Genomic DNA, 27,801 nt, shown 5'->3' on the forward strand with positions numbered 1-27,801 from the left:
CCGAGTGGGGAGTGTCAAAGTCCCAATTTAGATCGGCGGTCTCTGGACGGACCATCAATTCCGGCATTAGTGGGCCCCTCCAAATGTCTAGAGTTGGCCCAAGAGCTGGGGAAGGCTCGTATATGTGCCGATCTTAATTTAAATCAGCTATCATCCATAACCATTTAGTCAATTAGTTATGAGAGACCAGCTCAGTCAACTTCTTGACTGGCCCTAAGGGTCCGAAGTTGCCGGTTGTACTTTGTATGGAATTACTTATACTTTTGTGATCTAGTTCAGGAACTCCTGAAGTTGTGGATTGTTGCTAGGTGACAATGTGATAACTGGCAGGGGCTTGAAACAGTCCCCAAATAACGTCAATGACAGATGTGGTACCTAAACATCTAAACATGTAGAAAGGCAAATCCTCATGAGGACTAATGCGGCATTTAAACTTAAGATTTTCATGCACTAGCGATCCTGACAGGAAGGTAGAACAAATTCTTGTCTCCCAGCTAAGAGATCGTCGTGAATCTCATAATATTACTCCGTAGATTCTCCTGACTCGACTGATCAAATTCAGCGCAGGTCTCCTTTAACAGTCTCTTAATCGCAAAACGAATGAATCCTATCCTGTAAGCTTCACGATGCGTTTTTTCAAAACAGCAGTCCTTGTGGCCGCCCTGTTCGCAACGACTGTGATAGCAGGAATGGAACAGTTGGCGGCCGTTTTACCCTCATGTGCGGTAGGTCGTGCAATTCTTCTGCCGTGATTTTAGCGCGAACTCGATATCACTGACCCTTCTTAGCTGGACTGTATGATGACTTCGGTGTCGCAATCTTCCTGCAAGACAACCGACCAGACATGCCTGTGCAATGATGTACACTACACGGCCGTTCTGCAGGAGTGTGTTCTTGCCAATTGTACAATTCGAGAATCTCTAAGTGAGTCAATGGTTTTATGACTAGTTATTTTATTCCCTGCTAATATACACAAGCTACAAAAAATGTCACGACATCAGCATGCGGGGACCCAATTCGGGATCACACAAAGACTGTATCTTATGCAGGGGTTGCAGGCGGAATTATAGCCCTTTGCGCTTTTATTCTCCGGATAGTGGCTCGATTTAGATGCTGTGGTGGCATTTTTGGAGCGGATGATTGGACAATGGTGTTGACAATGGTATATACCACCTTTCCCTTTGCTCGAAACCGAATTTTCTTCTCACTGAAATTGACAGGCCTTTCTCATACCACTTTCAGCACTCTCGGTCGTCTGTACGGTTTCCTTGGCAGCTAGTCAAAGCCCCTTCACCCCACTAACCATTTGTATAGTGGCCGATACAGGTTTAGGGAAGGATATGTGGACCCTTCCTTTCGACAATATCACTCATATTCTTTACGTGAGTACCCCAAAGTTCTTGTTTCCTGCTCTTCCCAAGGTACGTTGTCTAATTGCGCCAGGTCTACTTTTGGGATGAATTGTTGTATCTGAGCATTCTCCCGCTGACCAAAATATCAATCTGTTTTTTCTATCTTCGTATTTTCCCCGATCGGAGGTTTCGGACAGCAACGTACGTGGTGATTGCACTAAACGTCTCCTATTGGATCGCCTTTGTCTTGATATCGGTATTCCAGTGTCGGCCTCTACCCGGAGCGTGGCATCGCTGGTATGGAGAGGAGAACTACAAATGCAACCACATCAACGCACAGGGCTGGTCATCGGCAGTGCTTAACATGGTTCTCGATATAATTGTCATGGCACTCCCTCTACGACAGCTATACGGTTTGAACCTTTCCATGAAACGGAAATCATTCGTAATTTGCATGTTCAGCCTGGGCATATTGTGCGTTTCCCTATTCAGCCTGTTCCAGAATTTCAGTGACTAACCCATGAGCTTAGTGTCACCCTTGTCAGCATCCTGCGGCTGAATTCACTCATTCACTTTGCCTCTACCACTAACCTTACATGTGAGTGTTCATTCCCTCTCTTTTCTCTTTCTGTATTCGCAGTTTCATTGACATCTAGAAGGGGATTACGTGGCTATAGGGTATTGGAGTACTATTGAATGTGACGTTGGCGTTATATGTGCGTGTCTGCCCGCTATTCGATCTCTACTACGTCGTATATCTCCCCGATTTTTTGGAGATACCGAGCAAGCCAAATCATCATCATACGCTATGAACTCGCGTTCTCGTGGGACTTCTGGCCCTGTCCAGAACAAGAGTAGTGATGGCCCATTCTACCAGTTTGATGACTTGGACCTTTCTGATGAAGCCCGACTACACCATCCACAACCAGTGTAGTTGAGGGTGAAGATAAGGTATCTTCTTATGTGGGGCAATGACTTCTATCTCTTTTGTTTCTTTCTCTGTGTTTACTTATTCGCGGTTATTTGGTTGTTGGATCCTACCAAAATGACCATGTCCCTCTTTAATATAATATTTTAGATTTTTATTCAGCATACTCAATAAACGTATGATAAAGCTCCAATTATTCATAAGATCAATCCACATTTTATTTTCCTCCGAGTGTACCTTACATAAAATCAGACGGAAAGATAGGAAGGAAGCGCTACATCCCCAGTCATACACAACAATAGGGGGCTTTAAGTTTCAGATGTCTGAGATGTATTCCATACGCCCCTAAAACAGTAAGCGTATCATCGTGACGAACAAAGAACCTGGAACCCAAAGAAGACTAGCTTCACCGTTAGATTAGTGGCTTTTCAGAGAGCTGTATGATCGGCATGTCAAACGGCACAGAGAAGACACCAAGAGGCTAGCACGAGTGCGCAGTATCTAGAATATATTGATTGGCTGGCCGGTCCCACAAGCCAAAGTATCAATGTCTCGCCAAGACCCGGCTGCGTTCGGAGCTAGTTGGTACGAGTCCTTCGTACAAGGATCATAGGAATAGTCTGTTACTAGGCTGGATTAGTGTGTATTGCGGTGAGTATCCATGTCTGATACAGGTTAATTTGGAAAGTGGAAGCTTATGTCGATCGCCTTTGCAAGGACAATGAAGGAAAGTACCCAGTAGCATAGCCGAATATAGTACTATGGGCGTCCGCGGTGCTTTTGCTTCTATGCCCTTATAATAGAGCCAGGAGAGGAGCTTTGTGACCATTGATATAATCCAAGTTCCTCGTTTCTTTCTTTTCTTTCTGGCTGAAGACCCCATTTTTATTTCTCTTCTTTTGCTGTTTTTGGGGTAAATCTTCGCCCTTTTCTTTCACTATGCGTTTTCCTGTGGTAGTTGGGCTATTTTCCACTCTTTCAATTGTCTCAGCTATGTAGGTACACCTTCAGTCTCTACCTAGATCTTGTTGACACGGAAAACTAACATAATATAGTGATCATAGACCGGATCATCGATATCATGATGCACACAGGAGGTCTTCGGATAACTCCACCACAGAATATGATTATGTTGTTGTTGGCTCTGGCGCCGGAGGTGGCCCTGTAGCGGCACGATTGGCCATTGCAGGCTACAAGGTTCTTCTTCTAGAAGCAGGAGATGACCAGGGAAATGCGACTCAGCAAATTGTCCCCGCTCTGCAGCTCCAGTCCACCGAATACGAGCCGATGAGATGGGATTATTTCGTGAATCACTACTCGAACTTGACTCGTCAGGAAGAAGACAGCAAAATGACTTACCGGACACCTGCTGGTGACCTCCATGTTGGAAGCAATGCGCCCAATGGGTCTGAACCTTTGGGAATTTTATACCCTCGAGCCGGTACTTTAGGTGGATGCTCTGCTCATAATGCCATGATGTGAGCCATATCTTCTCCGCATGTCTATCGGATGTATCTGTCATATACTGACCAGTATCTTTATAGCACGATCTACCCGTACGAGAATGACTGGGAGCAACTGGCCAGTCTCACTGGCAATGATTCATGGTCTGCCTCGAATATGCGACAATACTTCGAGAGACTAGAGCGCAACCGATACCTTCCCAGCAGCATCATAGGCCACGGATTCGACGGATGGCTTACAACGAGCCTCACAGACCTGCGTCTTGTCATTGAAGACCAAAAGCTTCTGTCCTTGATCCTGGCCGGTGCGACCGCCGCGGGTCAAACACTGCTGGGCAAACTGATCACTACGGTCACGGGCCTCGCCCGAGTTCTGCTGCGTGATCTTAACAACCCCCTTCCTTCGCGTGACTACGAGGAGGGTCCATACCAAGTCCCTCTCGCCGTAGATGTCCCCGAATATAAGCGGACAGGTCCTCGAGAATTCCTCATGAAGACAGTCAATGCTGTAAACTCGGATGGTTCGCGAAAGTATCACCTTGATATCCAGTTGAACACCTTGGTAACCAAGCTCCGGTTCGATACCACCGGAGCGAAGCCACGGGCTACCGGTGTTGACTATCTTCGAGGACAGAGCCTCTACCGTGCAGACCCCCGGGCTTCCCAGACATCGTCTAATGGAACACCGGGTAGCGTGAGTGCTTCTCGTGAAGTGATCCTGTCTGCAGGCTCATTCAACACCCCCCAGCTGCTGAAGCTGAGTGGTATTGGCCCAAAGGAGGAGTTGTCCAAATTTGGAATCTCAACCCTGGTGAATCTCCCCGGCGTCGGTCGTAATCTTCAGGATCGGTACGAAATAGGTACAGTGGGCAAGTCACCCACCGATTTCGTCCTCACATCGAAGTGTACCTTTTTGTATTCTCTTCCCGACCCCTGTTTGGAACAGTATGAAAACAATCCTTTGTTCAAAGGTACATATACCACCAATGGAATCGCCATCGCCATCATTCGCAAGTCGTCTGTTGCAGAAGATGAGCCCGACCTACTGATCTCAGGAGCACCCGTCAACTTCCCCGGCTATTATCCCAACTACTCCTACGAGGGTCTCAAAGATGCCCAGCACTGGACCTGGATTACGTTAAAGTCGCGCTCTCGCAATAACGCTGGTACAGTTGAGTTGCGCTCTACCGACCCGCGTGACATGCCCCTTATCAACTTCCACTCGTTCGATACCGGAGTGACCACAGATGGTGCAGATGACAAGGACCTGCAGGCTGTATATGAAGCAATGCAGTTCTCCCGCACAATATTCGATGACCTTATTCCCCTTGATGGCGGGTTTGAAGAGGTCTGGCCGGGACCCAATGTCACTACTGAGAATGAACTGAAAGACTTCATTAAAAAAGAGGCATGGGGTCACCATGCCTGCTGTACTGCTGCAATTGGAGAAGATGGAGATCCTCAGGCTGTGTTGGATGCGGACTTCCGTGTTCGTGGGGTTGACGGCTTGCGTGTTGTGGATGCTTCGGTCTTTCCTAAGATTCCAGGTTACTATATCGCCCTACCCATCTATATGATCAGTGAGAAGGCTGCCGAGGTTATCATTGCAGATGCCGTATGATACTGGTGCTGATTGTTTCCAATTTTATGTATTCATTGTTTTTTCTTTTTTTTTTTTTTCTGCTATTTGTGACAGTGATCGTCTTCCATTCTTGTATAAGTTCTTCGCTTGAGCATCTATTACGAGTTCCTAAAATATCGGACTCGAACTTCTGTGCAAGGCATGATTATGATTAATTGTATATCTTTTTTCTTTTTCTTTTTTTCTTTTCAAAGTAATGAGTTAGCTCATGTATGGTACAGGACGGTATTCAAGATCAAATCCAGGTTATTGTTCAGCTTGGAAGTCATCCCAATTGTATGAATGACCCAACCAATGCCTATCTTGTCTATTACAGCAGGTGCCAAAATCTCAATTCTGACTCTAATAGCCATCTAAATAATCAAATATCAGCATCAATATATGCATATATCTCATGCAGCAATAACAGGTTCAATCTCGAACCGCATCTGCGGCGCAGTCGAATTACACCAAGTGGCAATACGAGTGATCTTCATCGTACCCCTAGGGAATGAAGAAAGGATAAGACAAGCCATAGCTTTACCCAACTTTGTCCCGAGGAGTTCTTGATACTCAGCACTACCATGCTCAAACTTCATACACTCAACGTCTCTTGCCTGTGACCATCTAACACCCAATCTAGGGTATAGTTCGTGTCGTATATATGGACCTGTTTCTTCGTTCCCGATATCAGTAAAGACAACATACCTCAGAGTATTCAAATTAAAATCAAGCAAGTATTGGGCTCGAGCGACCTCATTCCAATGAGGACCGTCTTCCCTATAGAGTCTCTCGGCAATAATAATACCCCGAGTAACCCGATGCTCAAATTCGTTAGCTTCGAGTGTGTTTGGCCCCGGATCCTGTCGGAGGTGTGTGTAGCGGTATCGCGGACCGCCTCGATCAATATTCATCGACTCAACATCGCCGCCTTGTAGTGCCATAGGCTCGGCTATGAAATAAGATTCATGGACTTTCCAAGGCACCTGTTGTTTTTTATCAATCATCTCCTCTATATTTAATGTTGCCGGTTGGATTTGGCACCCTGGCTCTTCCGGGTCGTCAATCCATGCTTGGTATTGGGCTCCTTTATTTCTGTACCTGGTGACGTCCTCCACTGTCAGTTCGATGCCGGTTCTCACTCTACCGCTTGCAGTGTCGGATGAGTCGTCAAGACGCTGGCGTTTGCTGCTGCCGCTACTGCCTCTGGATCCATAAAGACCCCTGTGTTCAGCATCGGTTTGCGCTTGACTATCTAGAGAACGCCGGCGTCTCCTGTCGCTAGAAGTGCTCGACCATCCGCTGGAGTATTCCGCATCGTACATTACTTCATCCAGATCTAGGTCGAGGCTTTCATCGTCAGCTCCATTATAGTCATCTCCATCGGTATTGTATTCACTTATACCAGACGCTCTCAGGGGAGAAGAGCTTTCTTCAGAATCTGAAAATGATTCATATTGGGACTCACTGGGGTTGGGATCACTCATCTCGAGACTAATGCCTGTGTGTGAATTCTTTGTTCCGACGGAATAAAAGTCGTCGCCAGATGAAGGTTTGTGGGAACCAGTATCACTTACCCCCGGGCTGTTTGTGTAGGGGTTTCTGGTTGAGGGGGAATATGGGTCATCGCTAGACGAAGACTCATCAAGATTTGTCTCACTCATCGCAGGTGTTACGCCTGTGTGCGAACCCTTGGTGGACAGAGGAACGTTGCTGGGCGGGGGAGCTTGGGGATCATAATCACCGCTGCTATCCTCATCTTCGCTGCCATCTTCACCAGGCTGGTTAGCTGGAGCCGCGCTTTTCGCAGCATTCTTAGGAAGTGGTTGACGCAGGGCGCGCTTTGGTACCCTTGCCCGTGGGTGATTAGATTGGTCTCCCGAGCATTGACTGTCATCGTCACAGTCACACCGGTGTCTTGGAAAGCATCTCAGCGAGTGCCGGATTTTCTTGAGCATCTTTGGTAGAAATTGGTATAACTCAAACAATTGAAGTCAGATATATGGAGTTTTGGTGCTTTTGTTGGATACTGAGCTTGAAATGAAGACCAAGAGACATACAGAGGGGGATTATATAGCTGATACTGGATAGTTGAATGGTCTTTGTTAAGTTTATTGTTAGTTCCAAAGTTTGTCGTGATCAAACACTAGATTCATCAGAAATAGGACCAAAGAATAAAAAACAAAGGATGAACAATCAACTAACACCTCGAAGACTCGAGAGATCTAAACATAGCCTTGAAAGACAAAGAAATTCGAAGTAGAGCGGATAACCTTGGGAAAACAATGAGAACGAGAATATATCAATGACAATAACATAGTATGTCAATTTATAGATAGTATTGAAAACCAAGAGAGAAGAGACAAAGAATTTGACTTAAAAGTTCCTAGAAGAGTTACTAATACCAATACCACCTTTGACATAAACTTAAACAATTCATCAGTTGAATTGAGATGTATGTATATCATGTCTCATAGTAAGAGGCAACTATTTCTGATCTCCCAAATCGGGACGATATTGAGACTTGACTACGGGTTGTCTAACAGTGCCAAATTCTTAGGAGGAATGTTACTTCAGACACCGAATTTTATTTACTTACGGTGCTTATAGGAAATCCAAAGGAAATGAATTAACATGGAATCGTGAAATTCTTGATGTGCTCAATCTAATGATCACATTTATTTGAATTGTACTTCAGTACAACCCATTCTATCATCATCATCGTCAGACATAGTATATACAGTTGGTAACGTCTCGACGAATTTAATTTATAATTCAAGCATTCTCCTTCTGCTCAATTTCACTCTTCTCGCCCTTTTCATCGGTCCCGGTCCACACATCCACCTCAGCAGCCTCGCCTTGAGGCAGGTGACGAGCCATGGAGACAATATCCCACGCGGTCGGAGCATCGCGGAAGACATGGTTCAGGGACTCCAGGTTGCGGTTCATTGTCTCGGGGTAGAAGAAGTAAACCGAGACTGGAATGCAGGCAGAGATGACAGCGTAGATAATGTAGTACTTGTATCCGATGGTGTCGAGTGCGACGGGAGTGACCATGACAACGACGAAGTTCCACAGCCAGTGGTTTCCGGTCGAGATGGCGGACATGGCGACACGGAGACGCATGGGAGCGACTTCGGTACAGTAAAGGAAGTTGCCGCCAAGGAAGCCGACAGGGTAGAACGAGTTGAAAAGGAAGATAAAGACGGCCGAAATAATGGATGCGGTTTTGTTGTCCTGGAAGCTGTTGGTGATGGTGAGGACCGTCATGCAGACGGACATACCAGTACCGCTGATAATGAAGATCTTTCGACGGCCGAGTCGGTCGATGGCGAAGAAGGAGATGAAGCTGCAGATGAACTTCCAGGTCATGGCACATGAAGACAGGATGCGAGCCAGGTCGCTGGACATGTTGAGGTTCTCTTCGAAGATTGTCGACACGTATGTCGAGATTAAGTTACCACCGCACATCTGCTGGAAGAATTGCAGTGCAACGCATAGACAGAACCGGTAGATAAGGCGCTCATCGTCGGCCTTGCTGGATGTGAAGATCTCCATGATGGAGGCGCTGTTAACCGTACTCTCAAGAGAAGCTTCGATACCGGCGATTTCCATGTGGACAGCCTCATCATCGTCAGGTAGACCCTTGTAGGCAGCGAGACTGCTGGTAGCCTCATCGATACGGCCAACCCGCACGAGCCATCGAGGTGACTCGGGGAGCAAGAAGATCGAAAACACGACGACGACGGAGAAGAAGATGGAAACGGCCAATGGAATACGCCACTGCAATGCGCCGGTAATTTTGCTCAAGCCAAAATCAATCCAGTTACAAAGAACATAACCCAAGCAGATACAGATACCGTCGACGACAACGTGCTGTCCACGATGTTTGGCTGACGTGCACTCGGACTGCCACACGGGAACGGCAACACTCATCTGACCGACACCGAGACCAAGGATGATACGGCCGATGACGAATTGTGGCAAGCCATAAGCCGCAGTCTGCAACACTTGGCCGATGATAGTAAGGAGACCACCCAAGAAGATGGTCTTGCGGCGACCGAGGCGGTCACCCAGGAATGTACACGACAAGGCTCCGAACAGAGCACCGAGCTGGAAGGATCCGATGACGGCACCCTTGCCTGTGGAGTTTTGCGCGCGTTGGGCGCCCGATGTGTTGATTGTGTCGATTTTGGGGAATACTTCGACCCAGCTCTGCAATGTAGCAAGAGGGCCCAAGCCAGACTGGTTGTAACCGAAGACGATGAAGGCCGGTGCTACAATGAGCAACGCCTGCGCTACGCTCAGCGCTTTTCCTCGGAATAATGAGACCATATTGGAGTGTGTATGTGAAAGGCCACTCTGAAGGATGAGAGAAACAGAGAGAAAAGGGAGGCCGGTCTCTCCATGGGTTTATACCCTGTTTTCGGTCAACCCTTCTCGTGGAGACCCCGCATCAGAAAAATGAAATCCTGTACCTGTGGGATGGGGGAATTCCACAGTGGATAACATATCCATATCCACCGTGGCAAGTTTTGGGTAAATCTCACTAAAATCCGTGACCGGTTCTGTCCTGTGACTCGGTCACATCACCGACTCCACGGGGTAGATATGGTCCGGGTCCCGGTGTAAAAAGATCCCGCAGCTTCGTCACTCCCGAAGAAGAAACCGCTTCCGGACTAGATCCACGAGGTTTGGGGCCGAAAATAAGAGTTAAGTGGCGGGATGATCTGGCTTGCTCGGCCGGACTGATTGGAGGAAATGCCGAATATCGGAGCCCAGACGGGGTGCCGATCCTCCCCATGATTTCGCTCGAATTATGCCACATGGAATGGGGAACTAGGAATGAAGCTGTTTGGAGTAATTTATTTTCCGAGAAATGCCATCATAAAATATCCCGGATCTTTTCGGTCTCGCGTGGTGGTAGCTCATTGCCTGACTCGGACCGCCGGCCTCGGCATTGAAAGGCTTGGGCTAGTCCCGAAGGCTTATCCACTCCGGCCAAGTGCCAAGTGCCAAGACTTTAGAACCTCGACCTTGAATCTCACCTCCAGGCTGGGGTTTTTCCATTCTCATGCACCCCACCATCTCGGTCACTCTCCGGATTTGCCCGTGGAGTACAGGCACGCCTTATTAAAATCAAAGGATTTGTCGGGAGTAGCTTGTTCCACATCACAGAGCTTTACAAATTAAAATGGTCGCTTTTGATGACTGTTTCTTCCAAGGTTCCCTCCAGATCGTGCGAGATTGTGTCATTGAGGCGTTCAAACTTTGCCAAAAATAAAATAAAAGTCTCGATCTAGTCAGGCAAGCCACGTTATCCCTTGCGATGTATGTTGTACTCCGTATAACAATTGCATTATTCTCAGGTGGATACATTTTTCCCGAGAGATGTCCGAGGAATATTGTTGAGCTCAAGACCGGGGCAAGATGGGGGTTCCCTCCACACCGTGGACGTATTCGGGTCACAAACAGTCAGAGATTTCAACATTATTTGCGGGGTCTAATACGGAGTAGATATTCATGACCGAGGTAGAAAGCCTGGCCAATAGCCAAATGGGCGAATTGAGCAAACGTCTGTCAGCCGTTTCCCTAAAGAACATGCTAGCATCTACTCCGTACTTCGTGCGACGGATGCCTTCGTGTCTCAACAAACCAGCCACCCTAACCTAGAGGTCTTCTCGGCTTTCTCTCCAGCGGTGTGCTGCACACTTTGATTATTTGCAGCATTCATCAAATTCAATCCTTGATTAGGCCAGAAAGCATCCGACCTACCCGGGGTCATGTTCCTGATACGATGGATGTATTATCATGCAGTATCTGGATTGGACAAGAACTTATATCACGGAATACGATTTCCGCCTGAGAACTCCCGAACTCGGAAATTCTGAGGATCGCCAAGCAACTTCCTTTCTTCTTTTCTTTAACATATTATTCCTCAGCTAGACTTCCACACGACCCGAAACCCAGCCCAGACTGGGTTCATCTGGGTTTTTCTGGGTCGTGCGGAGGTCTTTTCGAGAAACTAGCAAGGTCTCTCCCGTGAGAATCTTAGGGTTTACTCCGTACTCTGTACTAGACGCACGGATCGTGACTTACAATAGTTAGATTATCTCACGGCCTTGCTTATCTTCGCATTCATCCTATCAGCCACGTCTTTTGCGAACCCGTGCCGATTCCCTTCTGATCTGAGCCTACACGTAATGATGTGACTAGATTCTTCACCCGGGTAGGATTAGGATTGAATAACAGATTATACAAAGGATCTGAACAGAACATGGATTTGCTACCTAAATCTTACTGGAAAGAGAAACGAGAAATCTGAGACATTAATGTTAGAAAATAGTCCGTGACCGACGCGTGATATAAACAAGATGATATCATTACTGTCGTTTCTATAACTAGGGAACTGTCTCTTACGAGATCTCACCTTTAGAGCCCTGATATTGGCTGAACAATAGTACAGAAGCAGCTGCTAGGATATATATTATCAGGGGTATGGCCACCCCTTGTCTGAAAATTCAGTCATCGCCATCCTGATCGGGTGCGACATATGCCGGTAGAGTTTTCTACATACCGTATTCTGCCCACTCCTAGTTCACATACGTAGTAAAAAGACATGCATTTTGCTTTGAAATGGTATGAACACCTTTCCAAAATTAACTATTAAATTACAGATTCGGCGAAAAATGCTGGCTAAGGAGCGCCTTATCCACAGTAGTTTGAATAGGTGTGCGGTGAGTGCGGTGAGGAATTAGGGGTGTGCAAAAATCATATAGAAATCAGGTACACTACAATAGTAGTAGCAGTATTAGTGGTAGATGACGTTTAACTATGGAGCACGGCATTTTGAGATTTGACTTTCCGAGATTCATATCGTTTCGATGTACGTGTCTCAAATCGTCTGTGGTTAACCTAAAACAATATCACCCGCTACAAGCTCCCGGCTCTTCTATGGAAGAAATATAAGGTTGTATGTCCAAATTGCTTGTTAAAAAGCCAAGTTATTATTATCCCAGCCGCCTCCTGATGAGAGTCTTCGTTCTGTCCAAGGCAAATACATATGAAGTGTATATTGTAATAAATTTGAAGCAGGTATAGTATTAGTTAGACCGGGTAATACCATGGCCATTCGGTTAATTCGATTTGAGATACTGGCTCTGGCTAGCTAATTGAAGTGGATTTTATAAACACAGAGAATCTTCCAAGGTTGGTAGCGACCTTGTTCCAGGATACAGCCTTGGGATAATGTCATCCAGGCCCGTGAGCAGGTAAGATGAGAGTGTTTGAATGGTTAAACATTATGAATCTAGATGGGTTTTCCCTTGCTATATTATGAATCAATGAAAAGAGATTTGAATCGGAACTGGTCAAAGCAAAAAAAGCAAAATAATGTATTCTAATATCAACGTCCTTGAGAAAAATAAAGTTTACGATCAATGTGATTGGATATCCCATTTCTATCACGGTAGTACATACAGTACATAGTCATGGAAAGGGCAGACTATTGGCTATCATCACATCTGGTGTATGTTGTATAGGGGCAGGGGCATAAACTCCAAGTCACATTAGAGTTTGAACCTAAATTTGGCAGAATAGAAGGCGGTCAATAATCGGCGAATTGTAGTTTGCCTGCTCAATGACCTCACCTAGACAATTGATTTCCCGCTCGTTTCCCCTCCCACCCAAGTTTACATTGTCGCAAATCACAATGGACACGCAGGAAGATACTATGCCAATTGAATCCCTGTTTCGCCCAGCAAAAAAGCGCAAGTTCATGCGACGACGTCCCGACCATGAGATCCTAGACACCGAAGAGGCCGATAATCAAAATGATAATCCTGGCGCGTCACAAGCTCTGGGGAGCAATAATCTTCGGCGTCCACGCGCAATTCGAAAGGGCGGCATTGGGTTTTCTACCGCGTCACGGCTAGGAGATGATCAGGGCCAGCAACTAGCGCTAGTACCAGTGGCTGGAGATACTGAAAACGAGAAGATACAAGCAATGAATGAACGTTTCACGGGATATACTGGTCAAACAGTGGATGTTGACAAACACATGTACGGATCCTTTCCCGCGGCTGATCGTCCGAATCGTTTGGTGTGGACTAACGAGATAAGGATGGCATTCATAGATTCCGAGATGGCTAAGCGCTACCAGCCTGAATCAAAGGCAGATCATTCAGGTTCCAACCAACCAACCCAGGAGGAAGTTGCCGGGGGATTGTCGCTACCTGGACACCAGACACGCGAACCTGCGTCGCTAGGCAAACTCCATGAAATCGACCTCGGCCAAGAAGCCACATTGCGAAACATTGCGCGAACAGAGGCTGCGACTCGACAAATGACTGAGAATGGAGGCTTGCCGACATCGGTTGATACTGCTCCAGAGACGGGTCGCCCTAACCCAGACGGCAAGTCATGGCGCAATCGCAAACAGAGGACAGATGCAGACATCGCAAGGGATCGTCTTGTGGAGGAGGTACTACGTGAGAGCAAATGTACGTGGCATTCCAAAGTGAATTTTACAGGATCTTTATCTTTGCTAACACTAGCTGTTATAGTGGAAATCTATGATGAACAAGAAGAGGAAACACAGCTTGATGATCAACAAGCTGCTGATGACCGAGTTGCTGAGCAATTCAGGCGCGACTTTATGGATGCGATGCAGTCTCGGCGTCGGACTCGGCCTGCAGCAAAACCCGTGGCTAATGTTGAAGCGCCTCGGGGTCCGAAGCTTGGAGGCAGTCGCAGTGCAAGAGCTGCAATGCGAGAGAAAGAAGCACAGGCGGGAAAGAAATGATTGTCATTCTCATCTGAAACGGCTGATTTTCTTTGATATGTACTTTTATGCACTTGGCCCTCTGCGGCGTGTGTTTTTACTCGACATGTATGATACCGTAATATTCTTGGGCTAATGCTATTTCCGGCCTTCCCATTTCAAAGGGCTACTGACTATATCACTGGCTGGGGGCTTCTAACCGCGTGTGATGGACGATTTGCAGCCAATTATTTTTGTTATATATATCCAGAAGACATGGGTGATTGGTATGAATGTTCCAATAGGCTGGATGATTATTTTTTTGGCTTTGGCTTATCATCGAAGTAACATATAAGGACACCGAGATGCGAGAAACAAGCACAAGAAAAAGAGGGAAATAGAATAATATCTTGTTCATTAGGTTCTTCGGTATAGATGCTTTTTGCTTCATTTCGGATCATGTACACCGCCTCATCAGTTTATCTCTATTTTCTCGTATAAGACAATGTCTTCATCGAAATACTATGTGCACTTCCAATATTTAACCATAAAAAGGATGTGACTCAAGAAGGGCCATGCATAATGTCCTAAAGCCCTCTGTTAAGGTATCTGTGGGCCTCTGCCCTGATTAGTCAGCACAACTGCTCACCTGGAATGACTAAGCCTGATCTTGAACTGCCCGTTTGGACGCCAAAGCCAAAGCTACACCACCCGCAGCAAAAAGACCCGCCCTTCTCCTGCCTCCAACCAGCCCCTCTAGTTGTCCGCGCGATACACATGGTCACGTCTTGACTTTCTTTAGGCGACCTAAACCAAAATATTCACGTTGATCGTTGTGACAGCTGCGACCCTTATCCTCTAGATATACCTGCACAACTTTCGCGATGAACCCTTCCAACCCACCTCAAGCTGCCGAGTATGGTGGAGGTATGTGATCCCAGATATCCCATCCCAATTGCGCCTGCCGCTGCGATTCCAAAGAACGCTTTCATGCTATTCACCATACGAGATGCTAATTATCGCGCGACTATAGACGAGGTGTCAGCAATTGTCCTAGACCCGGGGTATTCAACCACTCGCGCGGGCTTTGCCGGTGAAGATGCTCCCAAGTCACTGATTCCAACCTACTATGGAAAATACAACGCCGACGGCCAAGAGAAGCTCGTCTTTGGCGACGACATATTCGTTACCCCACGACCCGGTCTGTCCATCTACAACCCAATCGGCAAGGATGGAATCGTCGAAGATTGGGATATGGCAGAGAAAGTGTGGGAGCACTCATTTATTTCGCGACTCACCGGAACGAGAGCGGGCAACCCGTTCCAGAACGGATTAAACGACGTTTCTGCAGACGAGCTCCCTACGGAGATGGAGGTGGAGTCAGAAGAGAAGCCTTTGTCGGACAGCCCATTGTTGATGACCGAGCCTGGATGGAACCCGGCCAAGGCACGCGAAAAGACCATTGAAATCGCAATGGAAAAATGGGATACACCGGCCTTCTATCTCGCGCGTACTGGTGTTCTTGCTGCGTACGTATACCACCCATTAACTATGATATGTGGACCACTTGCTGACCTAATTCCACGCGCAGTTTCGCTTCCGGCAAGGCCTCCGCCCTTGTTATTGACATTGGCGCTTCTAACATCTCTGTTACCCCGATCCACGATGGCATGATCCTGAAACGGGGTGTGCAGCACTCGCCGTTGGGCGGTGATTACATCTCGTCGCAGATCAAGGCAATTTTCAAGGCCAACTCCCCACAGCCCATCACAATCACGCCGCATTACCTTATCAGCTCGAAATCGGCCGTCGAAGCCGGACAACCGCCCCAAGTGAAATACAAGACCTTCCCCGCAGACAAGGCACCCGATGCGTCGTACCGTGCTCTGCTTGAGGAGCGTACACTGTCCGAGTTTAAGGAATGTGTCGTCCAAGTTTGGCCAGGACCTACGAGGCTCTCAGCCCCCAGCCCTACGGGCGTATCTAACGAAGACATGGCTCGCACTACCCCTGGTCGTCCATTCGAGTTCCCTGATGGATACAACCAAGTCTTCGGTGTTGACCGTTTCCGCGCAGTGGAATCTCTGTTCGACGCCAAAGCTGCTATTCCAGACCCCGACTCGGCTTTCCCTCCCCCGACACCCGCTCAGACTATCCCAGAACTTGTCAAGGCTTCTTTGGCCGGCGTTGACGTCGACCTCCGTCCCCACCTGCTGGCTAATGTCGTTGTAACCGGTGGATCCAGCTTGCTTTATGGCTTCACTGATCGTCTAAACCACGAGCTGATGCAAATGTTCCCTGGCCCCAGGGTCCGTGTTACTGCTCCCGGTAACACCTCTGAGCGACGCTTCGGCTCCTGGATTGGAGGAAGTATCCTGGCTAGTTTGGGAACTTTCCACCAGATGTGGATATCCAAGAAGGAGTACGAGGAGCATGGGCCGAACATTGTAGAGAAGCGTTGCAAATGATTCCATATCTTCTTCGCATTTCACTCGTGTGGTTTTTCGTTTATTGATGTTTACGGGCGTTACTGCGCTATCTTGGGCGCTTCAAAGGGGGTTTTGAGCAACTCCGGATCTGGCCTGTCTGCAAGGAAGGACCTACAAAACTGATCTAGATATTTTGTGTACGACTAATGCCACTTGATTTGATTTGTCTGAGAATAATATCCAAGACATTAAGGTGCACACTAGTACGAAAACAGATGTATGGTATAGTGGCCAGTAATGATATCCGAACGATTTACAATGAATTATTATTCCAGCTCTCAGCTAATCAAGATGTGTTCAATGTGAGACGTCCATTGGCGGGGAGGTTTATTCGTCTGCATCGATGCGTTGGCAGCCAACGCATCAGTGCCGGGGTGGCCCGTGTTTTATTTATGTCGGCCATCCCCAAATCGACTTTCTGTCAATTTTCCCCCATGAATATTGCCAAAGCACCCTAATACTTATCAATCGAAGAAAGCGACCAAGAAAAAAACGATACGAAAAAAGAAGGCTCAAACAAGCGCACATCACCATTAACATACATACATCATCATCATGAACTCGAGAATCCATGAGCAGAAAAAGAAGACTACATCGTCAACATCGTTACATCCGAGGCTGCGGGCCAAACACGCTGGAGTCAGAGTCTACGGGATATGAACACAATCAAAATGCGGCACAGTTAAGGGTATGAAAAACAAAAGGGATATCGCGAGTCGAGGTTGAAGGTCAGAGCGGGCAGACACAAGTGACAGTATCCTCACCGGCTAGCTCGAGCAATGAGCCAGTGCAGGACAGCGTCAAGGTTGGTTTCCTCCTTGGCGCTGATACCGTAGCAGCTTACTTCGCGATGGGTGATGGATTTTAGATCCATCGCCTCAATGATCTCATCCACAGACAGCTTGTCTGGAAGATCGGACTTGTTTCCGAGGACCAGGAGTGGGATGCTATCCAGCGTGGGCTTTTTCATCAGGTCGTGAAGTTCTTCTGTCGCTACTGGGAGTGCAGCGCGGTCTGCTGCATCCACGATATACCTTTATTCACCTTGGTTAGTATGCCGGGAAGAGATGGGACGGGGAAAGAAGCAAGTCTTACACGATCGCGTTGACGCCCCGACAATACCGTTCCCACATCGGCCGAAATCGAGGTTGCCCACCCAGATCCCAGCTGCGAGGGATATATTAGCGCCGCCGGGCTTAATCGGGAAGGATGAACATACCATTTCAAGGTCACATGGCCTTTCTGCACTCTTTTGGTGTTGAACCCGATTGTTGGGATGGAGCTACAAGGAAGACGATTAGGACATGGCTAAGATGAAATGATCTCAGATGTGAGACCATCTATAACTTACTCGATAGTGAACTCTCCACCCTGTTATGGTCAGCAACACCCCGTCAGGACTTTATCAGATCAACTTACCGCCAACACACGCAGCAGAGAAGACTTGCCGGCATTCTGAAGGCCGATCATGGTGACATCCATCTCGCTGGCCCTGTATGGAGTTTTAGCAGGGCTTCATCTGCGGGGACGGGCCGTGGTCACCCGAACACTGCATATATCAAACGGCCCACTTACCAGAACATCCTCAGAAGCCAGTCATAGATAGCACGAAATATACCGGCCATGACGAAGAGAGGCGAAACTTTATGAAAAAGGAATGAAAAAAAGGAGGGAAGAGAAACGAGACAATACAGTAGAATAGAACTAAAAAAAAAGAAAGCTGCCAGAGAAATTAAGAGGAAGTTGCCTCGTGTGTGTGAAAAAAGCCCAGGATGACAAAAGCCAGAGAGTGGGGTCGACCTTGTAACTGCACAACAGGTTGATATATCCTTGATGATGTCTCGATACGACGAAGAGATGAAAGGTGAGAGAAAGAGGGAAAAAAAGAAGAGAGAGAAAACAAGATCGCCACACCGTTGCAAGAAAATCAACCAGACACAATTTAAAAGGCCTATTATTAGAGGGAATGATGTTTTAAGGGGATAACCGCCGGCAGATGTCAATAGAAAAGGATATTGGATCTACACAACGTCCTATTTGTCTATGGAGAAGTGGCCGATCTACCTACACACATGACCTCAGGGCGCTTAGCCTCCATTGGCTTCAGCTTGGGGTGAATGGCGTTGTGCAGCATGGCCAGCCCGTGTGGCGTAGTTACAAGTTCCCACATTTCTAGCGGTTATGTAGTGCTGCAAGTTTGATCAATCTAGAGTCTACTGGGATTAGGGCTTCATAATCATGCCAGGAGCTTGCAGTCAAACTAGAGTTTCAGTACGGCGTTAGGGAGTTAATGAACGGTGAACGTCGAACTTTTGGACTTGAACCTCATTTTGGCGCCTCAGGCCAATAATGCATATCACCACGTGCCGATAAGCGTCTGGCTCCACCCTCGAAAAATTTCCCCAAGCAGAACAGACATCTCTCGTCTTTTGGCAGCTGCCATTGTCGGTTCAATTCCTGTGGTCTGGCTGATACAATATTGGGCGGAGGAATAGAACCGATATTGTCGCGATTTTATCTTGACATATAAGGGTCACATTTATTGTGCTGTTTAGTCTTTCTTTTCTATACCGCATCAACCGACTTTCAAGAGCTGCGAATTTCCATCATGGCGCCCGCAGCCACAGACACTCAGTGGTCAGTCGAATACGACACCCTGCGACGGGAGAACCTGTTCAAGAATCCTCCCGCGGATCACACGGCTTATCCATCGCTGGCCGAGTCGATTCGACCGCATATCGATTCCTTCAATGCTCTCTTCGAAGACAGCAAGATCCTGGAGGCAGGATTGAAGGATATCGGTACCAAGACTTTCCTCGATGGGGAACTCGAGACCTATGAGCAGAAGAAGGCCCGCCAATCAGAAGGCGTTCGCCCACCGAAGCGGAATCGCTTGAACGTCCGCGTGCGTGAAATCTTCCTCGACAAGCCTACCCTGCCCCCAACCAACAAGTACACCACCCGAAACCGTGAAATCTACCCCTCGGAATGCAGAGAGCGCCACTCGACGTACCGTGGCAAGCTCCGCGCTCGCCTCGAGTACCAGGTCAACAATGGAGACTGGATGGAGTCTATCCGCGAGCTGGGTAATGTCCCGATCATGGTGCGCACCAACCGGTGTCACCTCGAACATGCTAGTCCCGAGGAGCTTGTTCGACACAAGGAAGAATCGGAGGAACTCGGTGGCTTCTACATCGTTAACGGTAACGAGAAGCTCATTCGTATGCTGGTCGTCGGCAAGCGCAACTACCCCATGTCCATCATTCGTAATTCTTTCGTCAAGCGTGGGCAGACTTACACAAAGTTCGGTGTTCAAATACGATCGGTCCGTCCCGATCAAACGTCGCAGACAAACGTGCTTCACTACCTCTCCGACGGAAATGTCACCTTCCGTTTCTCATGGCGCAAGAATGAATACCTTATCCCCGTGATGATGATTCTCAAGGCACTCGCCGAGACTAACGATCGCGAAATCTTCGAGGCCATTGTCGGTGGTGCTTCTTCCAAGGGCATGAACAACACTTTCGTCACGGACCGTGTCGAGCTTTTGTTGAGAACCTACCACGCCTACCAGAAGCACAGCCAGTACGATTGTCGATCTCACCTGGGCAAGGCTTTCCGACCTGTACTCGGAGTCCCCGCTGACATGCCTGACGAGGAAGTTGGCACAGAGTTCCTCCGTAAGGTTGTTCTCCCTCATCTTGGAAATGAGCATGTCACCGAGGCGCAAGATTGGGACAAGTTCAAGTTGATCACCTTTATGGTCCGCAAGCTTTACTCTACAGTTGCAGGAGACTGTGCCCCCGACAATCCCGATGCCGTCTCCAACCAGGAAATTCTGCTTGGTGGTTTCCTTTACGGAATGATTCTCAAGGAACGTATCGAGGAGTGGCTCCGTTCATTCGGTCCCATTGCCAGAGACTGGTCCATCCGCAACAACGGCGCAAGGTTCACTGATGAAGCATTTGAGCGCGACTTCCTCTCTAAGATCGTCAAGAGATCAAATGAGAATATTGGTAATGCACTCGAGTACTTCCTCTCCACCGGTAACTTGATCAGTCCTACTGGTCTTGATTTGCAACAAACTTCAGGTTACACCGTCATTGCAGAGAAGATCAACTTCTACCGTTTCATCAGTCATTTCCGCATGATTCACCGTGGTAGTTTCTTCGCCCAGTTGAAGACTACCACTGTCCGCAAACTACTACCGGAAAGTTGGGGTTTCCTTTGCCCTGTCCACACTCCTGATGGATCGCCTTGCGGTCTGCTCAACCATTTGTCGCACAAGTGTTTGATTTCTACTGACAATCTGGATGTATCTGATCTGCCTCGGACTCTGGTTCAACTTGGTGTCCGGTCTGAGTCCTCCGTGGCTCTGGACGAGAGCGTTGTTGTCCAGTTGGATGGACGAATCATTGGTTACTGCTCACCCAAGCAGGCCCAGAGAATCGCCGATACCATCCGGTACTGGAAGGTCGAAGGCAAAAACAACATCCCTCGTGAATTGGAAATTGGATATATTCCCAACTCAAGCGGTGGACAATACCCAGGTGTCTACATGTTCTCCCAATCAGCGAGAATGTACCGCCCTGTTAAGTATTTGGCGCTGGATAAGCTGGATTACGTCGGACCGTTCGAGCAGCCTTTCATGGAGATTGCATGTGTGGAGTCTGACCTGATTCCCGGTCTTTCGACCCATATTGAGTTCACGCCCACGAACATCCTCTCTATTGTCGCGAACATGACCCCCTTCTCCGACTACAACCAATCTCCACGTAACATGTACCAGTGCCAGATGAGCAAACAAACCATGGGTACGCCAGGTACCTCGATTGCTCACCGTACTGACAACAAGTTGTACCGCATCCAAACGGGTCAAACGCCCATTGTGCGACCACCTCTCTACAACGCCTACGGTCTGGACAACTTCCCCAACGGTATGAACGCAGTTGTGGCTATTATCTCCTACACCGGATACGACATGGACGACGCTATGATTATCAACAAGTCCGCACATGAACGTGGCTTCGGTCACGGTACAGTCTATAAGACCAAGGTCGTCACTTTAGCCGACAACGACTCCCGTCGGAATAAGTCCAAGCGTGAGGTCACCAAGCTGTTTGGATTTGCCCCCGGCGACGAGGTCAAAGAGCAGGTGCGCAACATCATCGACGAAGATGGCATGCCGCACCTGGGTGCTCGCGTCAAGGAAGGTGACAAGATCGCGGCCTGGCACAGTGTGCGATTCGATCCCGCCTCCGACTCGTACGTTAACGTCGATGGAATCACCCATTACATGAAATACAAGGATGCCGAGGAAGGCTACGTCGAGAGTCTCCGAATCATCGGTTCCGAGTCTGGCAACGAGCCTGCTCAATCGCTCAGTATCAAGTACCGCATTCCCCGCAAGCCTGTCATTGGTGACAAGTTCTCCTCTCGTCACGGTCAGAAGGGTGTGTTGTCTCAACTCTGGCCTGCAGTCGACATGCCCTTCTCCGAGAGTGGCATGCAGCCCGATCTGATCATCAACCCTCACGCTTTCCCATCCCGTAAGCTCCCATCACTCATAATATCAAATTGTTCCCATCTAACATATCTTAGGTATGACAATCGCTCAAATGATCGAGTCCATGGCCGGAAAAGCCGGTGCCATGCACGGTCTACCGCAAGACTCAACTCCCTTCCAATTCTCCGAAGAAAACACCGCAACCGACTACTTCGGTGAGCAGCTCCGCAAAGCCGGTTACAACTACTACGGCAACGAGCCGATGTACAGTGGCGTCACTGGCCGTGAGTTCTCCGCCGACATTTACATGGGCCTGGTCTACTACCAGCGTCTGCGTCACATGGTGAACGATAAGTTCCAAGTGCGTACGACTGGTCCCGTCAACGCGCTCACGGGCCAGCCCGTGAAGGGTCGTGCGAAGGGTGGTGGTATCCGTGTCGGAGAGATGGAGCGTGATTCGCTCATTGCTCACGGTGCGGCCTTCTTGCTGCAGGATCGTCTCATGAACTGCTCTGACGCCCAGCACACCTGGATCTGTCGCTCCTGTGGGTCCTTCTTGTCCACACAGGTTGCTGTTTCCGGCTCGTCCCGTTCTCGCACCACTATCAACCCTGGTGCTGCGGCTGCGGCTGCCAAGGCTGCTCCTAACCAGCAGAACACCAATGCTCATGCTAGCTCTGCTATTGGTGCTGTTGGCGGTGTCAATGGTGTTGTGCGTTGCCGTCGTTGTGCCCGTGAGGCTACCTTCGATGACTCCCGTGCTGAGGTTTGGGAAGATGGTGATGGTCACCGCTACGTCGGTGGTGACAATGTTACTATCGTTGCTGTGCCTGGTGTGCTGCGCTACTTGGATGTCGAGTTGGCAGCTATGGGTATCAGAATGAAGTTCTTGGTGGATAACTGATATATCAGTTTCTGACTCGGATCTCAAAAATTTGTTTCCTTGTTTCAATGTCATAGGTGGCGTATACCTGGTTTAATGATTATACTCATCTGCTTCTCGTCTTCTTCTTTTTGATTGCAAATATTCTTTTATGTACGAACAGCATTTCCTAGCAGAATTAGAAGTTTTGAAAGAAAACGTCTTCGTAAATGGGCTTCTAGTTATAATATTCTCGACCAAGGCGTTCAAAGATCTCAGGAGTTGGTTACAACAAGATGAGATTTCATTTCACTAACGATACTACATGTCAATATGCTTCCAATACTTCTCTCAGATATTAGCCTCAAACAGAGCCTTTCGTCCCCTCGAGCTCACTCTGCACCAAACCCGTCTTCGCAGACGGGAACTCCCTTGTGCGCACCTTGTTCTCAAATAGAACATCCAACTCAGCATAAGAGCGCCCCTTGGGCTCAGGAAGTCTGAAGAACGACCAAACAAGACAGAGAATGCACAGTCCACCCCAGAAAAACCCAGACTTCCCCCTCCAATTCCACGCATCCACATTCAGCATATAGGGAATAATAATCCCGGTCACCAGATTAAGCACGTTATACGCATTCCTCGCCAGGACAACAGTCTTCGTCCGAAGTCTGGACGACGGCATCTCCGAAACCAGCGAGAAACACACCGGCCCGATAGTCGAATCATAGACGAACGTATACACAAGCAGCATAGACCCCGTCGCCCACGAGAGTGACGTAGTCGCCGGCGCAACAGACGCAAACCCAATCACAAACAGGATAACCGCCAGTATAGCCAGGCCACCCACATAGAGCGTGCGCCGACCAAAGTACGTCATAAATAGCCACGAGCTAAACGTCCCAACAACCCCAATCGCATACTGCGCCAGCGACATGGTAAATGACTGCTCGTCCGCCAGCCCAGCACGCTGGTAGAAGACAGTCGAGTATCCCATCAGACCACTGCCGCATAGACTCTGCACCGCCCACACACAGCACGCGATCTCCGTGCGTCGCAGATCGGTCCCCTTAAAGCAGTCAATATACGAGGCGCCAGTCTCAGCGTGCTGCTCCATGGCATTCGTATACACAATCATCGAGACAGTTTCCTCTGCGCTGAAATTGGGGTCTGCGCGCGTGAGCCGCTTCACGGACTTGATGGCGTCTTCGCGTCTGTCTTTCCGCACAAGCCACCATGGACTCTCGGGCGCCAGGTACACCCCGATGAAGATTGGCACCGGCCATACCCACTGGATGGCGAAGGGGATGCGGTACGCCCACTGGTCGGTGTGTGCGACAAGACCCCTTAGCACGCCTGAAGCGATCAGCTGCCCGAATACCCAGCACAGATTGACGTAGGTAGTTAGGTAGGCGCGTAGTGCGACGGGGCATACCTCTGATGCGTATGTGACTGTCAGGGTCTGGTAGACGCCGAGGGGGATTCCCATGAGCAGTTCGCCGGCGACGAGAGTCTGGACGTTTGGTGCGAAGAAGAGGATGAAGATGAAGCCGACGGTAGTGGCTAGACAGGCCATTAGGGTTTTGCGGTAGCCGTAGCGCTCGGAGACGATGCCGTTCACAAAGAGGCCTACGATCTGGCCGCAGCTCATCGCGTTGGTCAGACTGGCTTGCCAGGAGGCAGCGAGGCCGTACTTGCCGTCCGACATGAGTTCGCCGTATTTCAGGTTGAAGGCTGGGAAGGCGAAGAATGAGCCGATCAGGACCACGTCGTAGCCTTCCATGATGATGGCGCAGGAGAGGAGGAGGGACCAGGCTACAGCTTTGGAGTAGAGTCGCAGGGCTTCCATGGCGGTCATTTTGTGTTCTTTTTCGATGGCGGCGTGGGCTTCGGTGCTGGTTTGGAGGTCTGTGTAGCCCGGCTTGACATCTGTATATGTCTCGACATGATCGGTGGCTTGCTTTTCAGAAGCCATTGCTGAGATGTGCCAATAGAAGCTCTGAGTATGATTCCAGGTTTCTGTTCAAGGTGGACAGGACTGGATAGAAGAAGTATTCCATGCGGGCATCGTTGGGCATTTATATGCAAAACTGTGCTGCTAATGGTCGTCGACGGTAGTCCATAACGAGCGACGAAGGGACCGTTCCATTGGCCCATTCGTCCGTCGAGCTTAATCCTTGCTTAATCCATTTGACATGCGGTAGTTGTGGCGCGTGCAGACTTTCCCCGGTTTCTCTGCACCAGCATGGGGTACGGTTTGGCCCACTATCCCCGGATTTTCTGGGAGAGTCGTGATTGGCCTGATGTCGGGCCGTGCAGGGATGAAGAGGCATTTAGTCCTGTCAATTTACTCCGCATTGGCTCCTTTCATCCAGCCTTGTCTTGCGTGTTTCTTATGGCCCTTTCAGGGCTGTTGCTTTTCCCGATCCGGTTAGATAGGGCTGGGGGATATCACGGGATCATTGGTGAGATGTCGGCCCGACATACTTCTTTTTCCCCTCATTTTTGCAATGAACTAACGCATTGTGAGTTAGGCCCAGAAAGAAGAGACGAATCGGCATGGACAATCTCGGCATCTGATATGGTCAGGCGGTTGGAGAGCTCGGTATGCTTTCCGGATCGTGGAATTAAGTGGGAATCTCTACCATACTGAAACACCACCAACCCTCATTCAGCACAGAAAGACCCGCAGGCAGATGAGGGGCACATGATTCTGCTGAAATGATCGTCGGCCCGACATCGAGTCAATGAGAGCAATGGCCCTCCCTACGTGATATCGGAGACTCCATAGTCGAGCAGGAAGTGCAATGACAATCAAAAATCGAATGCTTTAGACACGTATATATAGCCTCTCCAGTTTTTCGTATTTTGGACCTATATTTCTTTTTCTATCACCATTCCTTGCATTTAAATCCCTGAAATTCACCATGTCTCCCTCTATAGTGGCCGAAAAGTGGTGGAAAAACTCCATCATCTACCAAATCTACCCCGCCAGCTTCAAAGATTCTAATGGCGATGGCATTGGCGACATCCCAGGGATTATCTCATCGCTCGATTATATCACAAGCCTTGGTGTGGATGTAATTTGGCTGTGTCCCATGTACGACAGCCCGCAGATTGACATGGGCTATGATGTTGCCGACTACAAAAGCGTATATGGCCCATACGGTACTGTCCAGGACATGGATACCCTCATTGACGCATGCCACAAGCGAGGACTTCGGATTATCCTGGACTTAGTCGTGAATCACACATCAGACCAGCACAAATGGTTCAAGGAGTCCCGCTCTTCAAAGACAAACCCCAAGCGCGACTGGTACATCTGGAAGCCAGCTAAATACGACGCGAACGGAAATCGTCAGCCGCCAAATAACTGGCGCAGCATTTTCGGTGGCAGTGCGTGGGAGTGGGACGAGACAACAGAAGAATACTATCTCCATCTGTTCTGTGTTGAGCAGCCCGATCTCAATTGGGAGAACCCCGAGACTCGCAAGGCAGTCTACGAGGATGCGATGGAGTTCTGGCTGCAGAAGGGCGTGGATGGCTTCCGCGTCGATACGGTCAACATGTACAGCAAGCACCCCGACTATCCCAATGCTCCAATCCTTGATCCAAAGTCCGACACACAACCGGCTTTCTCGCTGTTCTGCAACGGTCCTCGCATCCACGAGTACATGCGCGAGATGAACGACGTGCTTTCCAAATACGATGCAATGACCGTTGGTGAATTGCCAAACACGCATACCTTGGAAGGGGTTCTGAGCTATGTCTCAGCGGCAGAGAAGCAGCTGAGCATGGTCTTCCAATTCGACATCGTGGACCTCGGCCAGGGCAAGGACTATAAGTTCCAGACCAATTTTCCGGGCTGGAATCTACGAGAACTAAAAGCCGCCGTGAAAAATACACAAGATATCATCAAGGGCACTGATGCATGGACCACAGTGTTCATGGAAAATCACGACCAGGGCCGGTCTGTGAGTCGGTTCGGCTCTGACAAGACACCCGAGTTGAGGGTTCGGTCTGCAAAGATGCTTGCTATGATGCAAAGCACTCTCTCCGGCACGCAGTTTATCTACCAGGGCCAGGAGATTGGAATGGTGAACGCGCCTCGAGAGTGGACGATTGACGAATACAAAGACATAGATAGCATCAACTATTATCGGATGATAAGCGAAAAATCCGGCAAAGACCCAGCCGAGTTAAGCAAGGCGATGGATGCTCTGCAGTATTTGGCGAGAGATCATTCCAGACTCCCCATGCAGTGGAGTGCTGATGCCAATGCTGGCTTTTCACCGGCCTCATCGGCAAAGCCGTGGATGCGCCCGCATGACAATTACCCTGAGATCAATGTGAAGCTCCAGGAGAAAGACTCATCTTCTGTTCTTTCCTTCTGGAAACAGATGAATCAGCTGCGAAAAGAGTATGCCGATCTCCTGGTCTTTGGAGAGTTTGAGATCCTCGACGAGCCAAATCAGAGTGTCTTCACCTATACTAAGACAAATCACAACCAGACCATTTTGGTTGTTCTCAACTTCTCAAATACAACACAGAAGTTTGAGAAACCTGATTCCGTGAAGAGCGAAAATTGGAAATTGTTGGCTAGCAATGTAGATGGGCACAATGAGGACTTGCATGCGTTTGAGGGAAGAGTCTTTTTGGTTTAGGGCTGGGATATATTACTCTTTAGATACTCGTACTTAGATTGCTTAGAGGACATCATCATGGCAGATTGCAATCAAATATACTTCATTGATTGCTTTAAACAGATCTTTCTATCAGTTTTCTGCGTAGACACCATGATCTTACTCGTCAGTCTATC

At 48.6% G+C, this 27,801-nt stretch overlaps 10 protein-coding genes across 10 annotated transcripts; 6 read left to right on the plus strand and 4 right to left on the minus strand.

The window, feature by feature from the left end:
* Positions 1–626: 626 nt before the first annotated feature.
* Positions 627–2,286, plus strand: LCP9604111_8174 (uncharacterized protein; the record flags this gene model as incomplete). Its single annotated transcript, XM_039076288.1, has 4 exons — positions 627–725; positions 1,693–1,826; positions 1,883–1,950; positions 2,012–2,286. 4 exons carry the CDS (start codon positions 627–629, stop codon positions 2,284–2,286), a joined length of 576 nt encoding a protein of 191 aa, XP_038925753.1.
* A 933-nt stretch (positions 2,287–3,219) lies between these two features.
* Positions 3,220–5,364, plus strand: LCP9604111_8175 (GMC family oxidoreductase; the record flags this gene model as incomplete). Its single annotated transcript, XM_039076289.1, has 3 exons — positions 3,220–3,275; positions 3,336–3,758; positions 3,825–5,364. 3 exons carry the CDS (start codon positions 3,220–3,222, stop codon positions 5,362–5,364), a joined length of 2,019 nt encoding a protein of 672 aa, XP_038925754.1.
* A 413-nt stretch (positions 5,365–5,777) lies between these two features.
* LCP9604111_8176 (uncharacterized protein) lies at positions 5,778–7,322 on the minus strand (the record flags this gene model as incomplete). The annotated part of the gene is made up of 1 exon (XM_039076290.1): positions 5,778–7,322. The coding sequence occupies one exon, from the start codon at positions 7,320–7,322 to the stop codon at positions 5,778–5,780; it is 1,545 nt and encodes a 514-aa protein (XP_038925755.1).
* An 817-nt stretch (positions 7,323–8,139) lies between these two features.
* On the minus strand, positions 8,140–9,699 carry LCP9604111_8177 (sugar porter family MFS transporter; the record flags this gene model as incomplete). Its single annotated transcript, XM_039076291.1, has 1 exon — positions 8,140–9,699. One exon carries the CDS (start codon positions 9,697–9,699, stop codon positions 8,140–8,142), a length of 1,560 nt encoding a protein of 519 aa, XP_038925756.1.
* Positions 9,700–13,075: 3,376 nt separating this feature from the next.
* LCP9604111_8178 (telomere length and silencing 1 family protein) lies at positions 13,076–14,167 on the plus strand (the record flags this gene model as incomplete). The annotated part of the gene is made up of 3 exons (XM_039076292.1): positions 13,076–13,425; positions 13,486–13,865; positions 13,929–14,167. The coding sequence occupies 3 exons, from the start codon at positions 13,076–13,078 to the stop codon at positions 14,165–14,167; spliced, it is 969 nt and encodes a 322-aa protein (XP_038925757.1).
* Positions 14,168–15,009: 842 nt separating this feature from the next.
* Positions 15,010–16,593, plus strand: LCP9604111_8179 (actin family protein; the record flags this gene model as incomplete). The annotated part of the gene is made up of 3 exons (XM_039076293.1): positions 15,010–15,052; positions 15,159–15,654; positions 15,717–16,593. The coding sequence occupies 3 exons, from the start codon at positions 15,010–15,012 to the stop codon at positions 16,591–16,593; spliced, it is 1,416 nt and encodes a 471-aa protein (XP_038925758.1).
* A 781-nt stretch (positions 16,594–17,374) lies between these two features.
* Positions 17,375–18,239, minus strand: LCP9604111_8180 (ADP-ribosylation factor-like protein; the record flags this gene model as incomplete). The annotated part of the gene is made up of 6 exons (XM_039076295.1): positions 17,375–17,648; positions 17,710–17,781; positions 17,834–17,896; positions 17,966–17,985; positions 18,034–18,106; positions 18,190–18,239. 6 exons carry the CDS (start codon positions 18,237–18,239, stop codon positions 17,375–17,377), a joined length of 552 nt encoding a protein of 183 aa, XP_038925759.1.
* Positions 18,240–19,222: 983 nt separating this feature from the next.
* On the plus strand, positions 19,223–23,024 carry LCP9604111_8181 (DNA-directed RNA polymerase I core subunit RPA135; the record flags this gene model as incomplete). The annotated part of the gene is made up of 2 exons (XM_039076296.1): positions 19,223–22,163; positions 22,216–23,024. The coding sequence occupies 2 exons, from the start codon at positions 19,223–19,225 to the stop codon at positions 23,022–23,024; spliced, it is 3,750 nt and encodes a 1,249-aa protein (XP_038925760.1).
* A 322-nt stretch (positions 23,025–23,346) lies between these two features.
* On the minus strand, positions 23,347–24,957 carry LCP9604111_8182 (MFS maltose permease MalP; the record flags this gene model as incomplete). Its single annotated transcript, XM_039076297.1, has 1 exon — positions 23,347–24,957. The coding sequence occupies one exon, from the start codon at positions 24,955–24,957 to the stop codon at positions 23,347–23,349; it is 1,611 nt and encodes a 536-aa protein (XP_038925761.1).
* Positions 24,958–25,909: 952 nt separating this feature from the next.
* Positions 25,910–27,646, plus strand: LCP9604111_8183 (glycoside hydrolase family 13 protein; the record flags this gene model as incomplete). Its single annotated transcript, XM_039076298.1, has 1 exon — positions 25,910–27,646. The coding sequence occupies one exon, from the start codon at positions 25,910–25,912 to the stop codon at positions 27,644–27,646; it is 1,737 nt and encodes a 578-aa protein (XP_038925762.1).
* Between the last annotated feature and the right edge of the window lie 155 nt (positions 27,647–27,801).

The sequence above is a fragment of the Penicillium roqueforti genome (genome assembly GCF_015533775.1).
Source record: "Penicillium roqueforti strain LCP96 04111 chromosome Unknown scaffold_30, whole genome shotgun sequence".
Taxonomy (NCBI): Eukaryota; Fungi; Ascomycota; class Eurotiomycetes; order Eurotiales; family Aspergillaceae; genus Penicillium; species Penicillium roqueforti.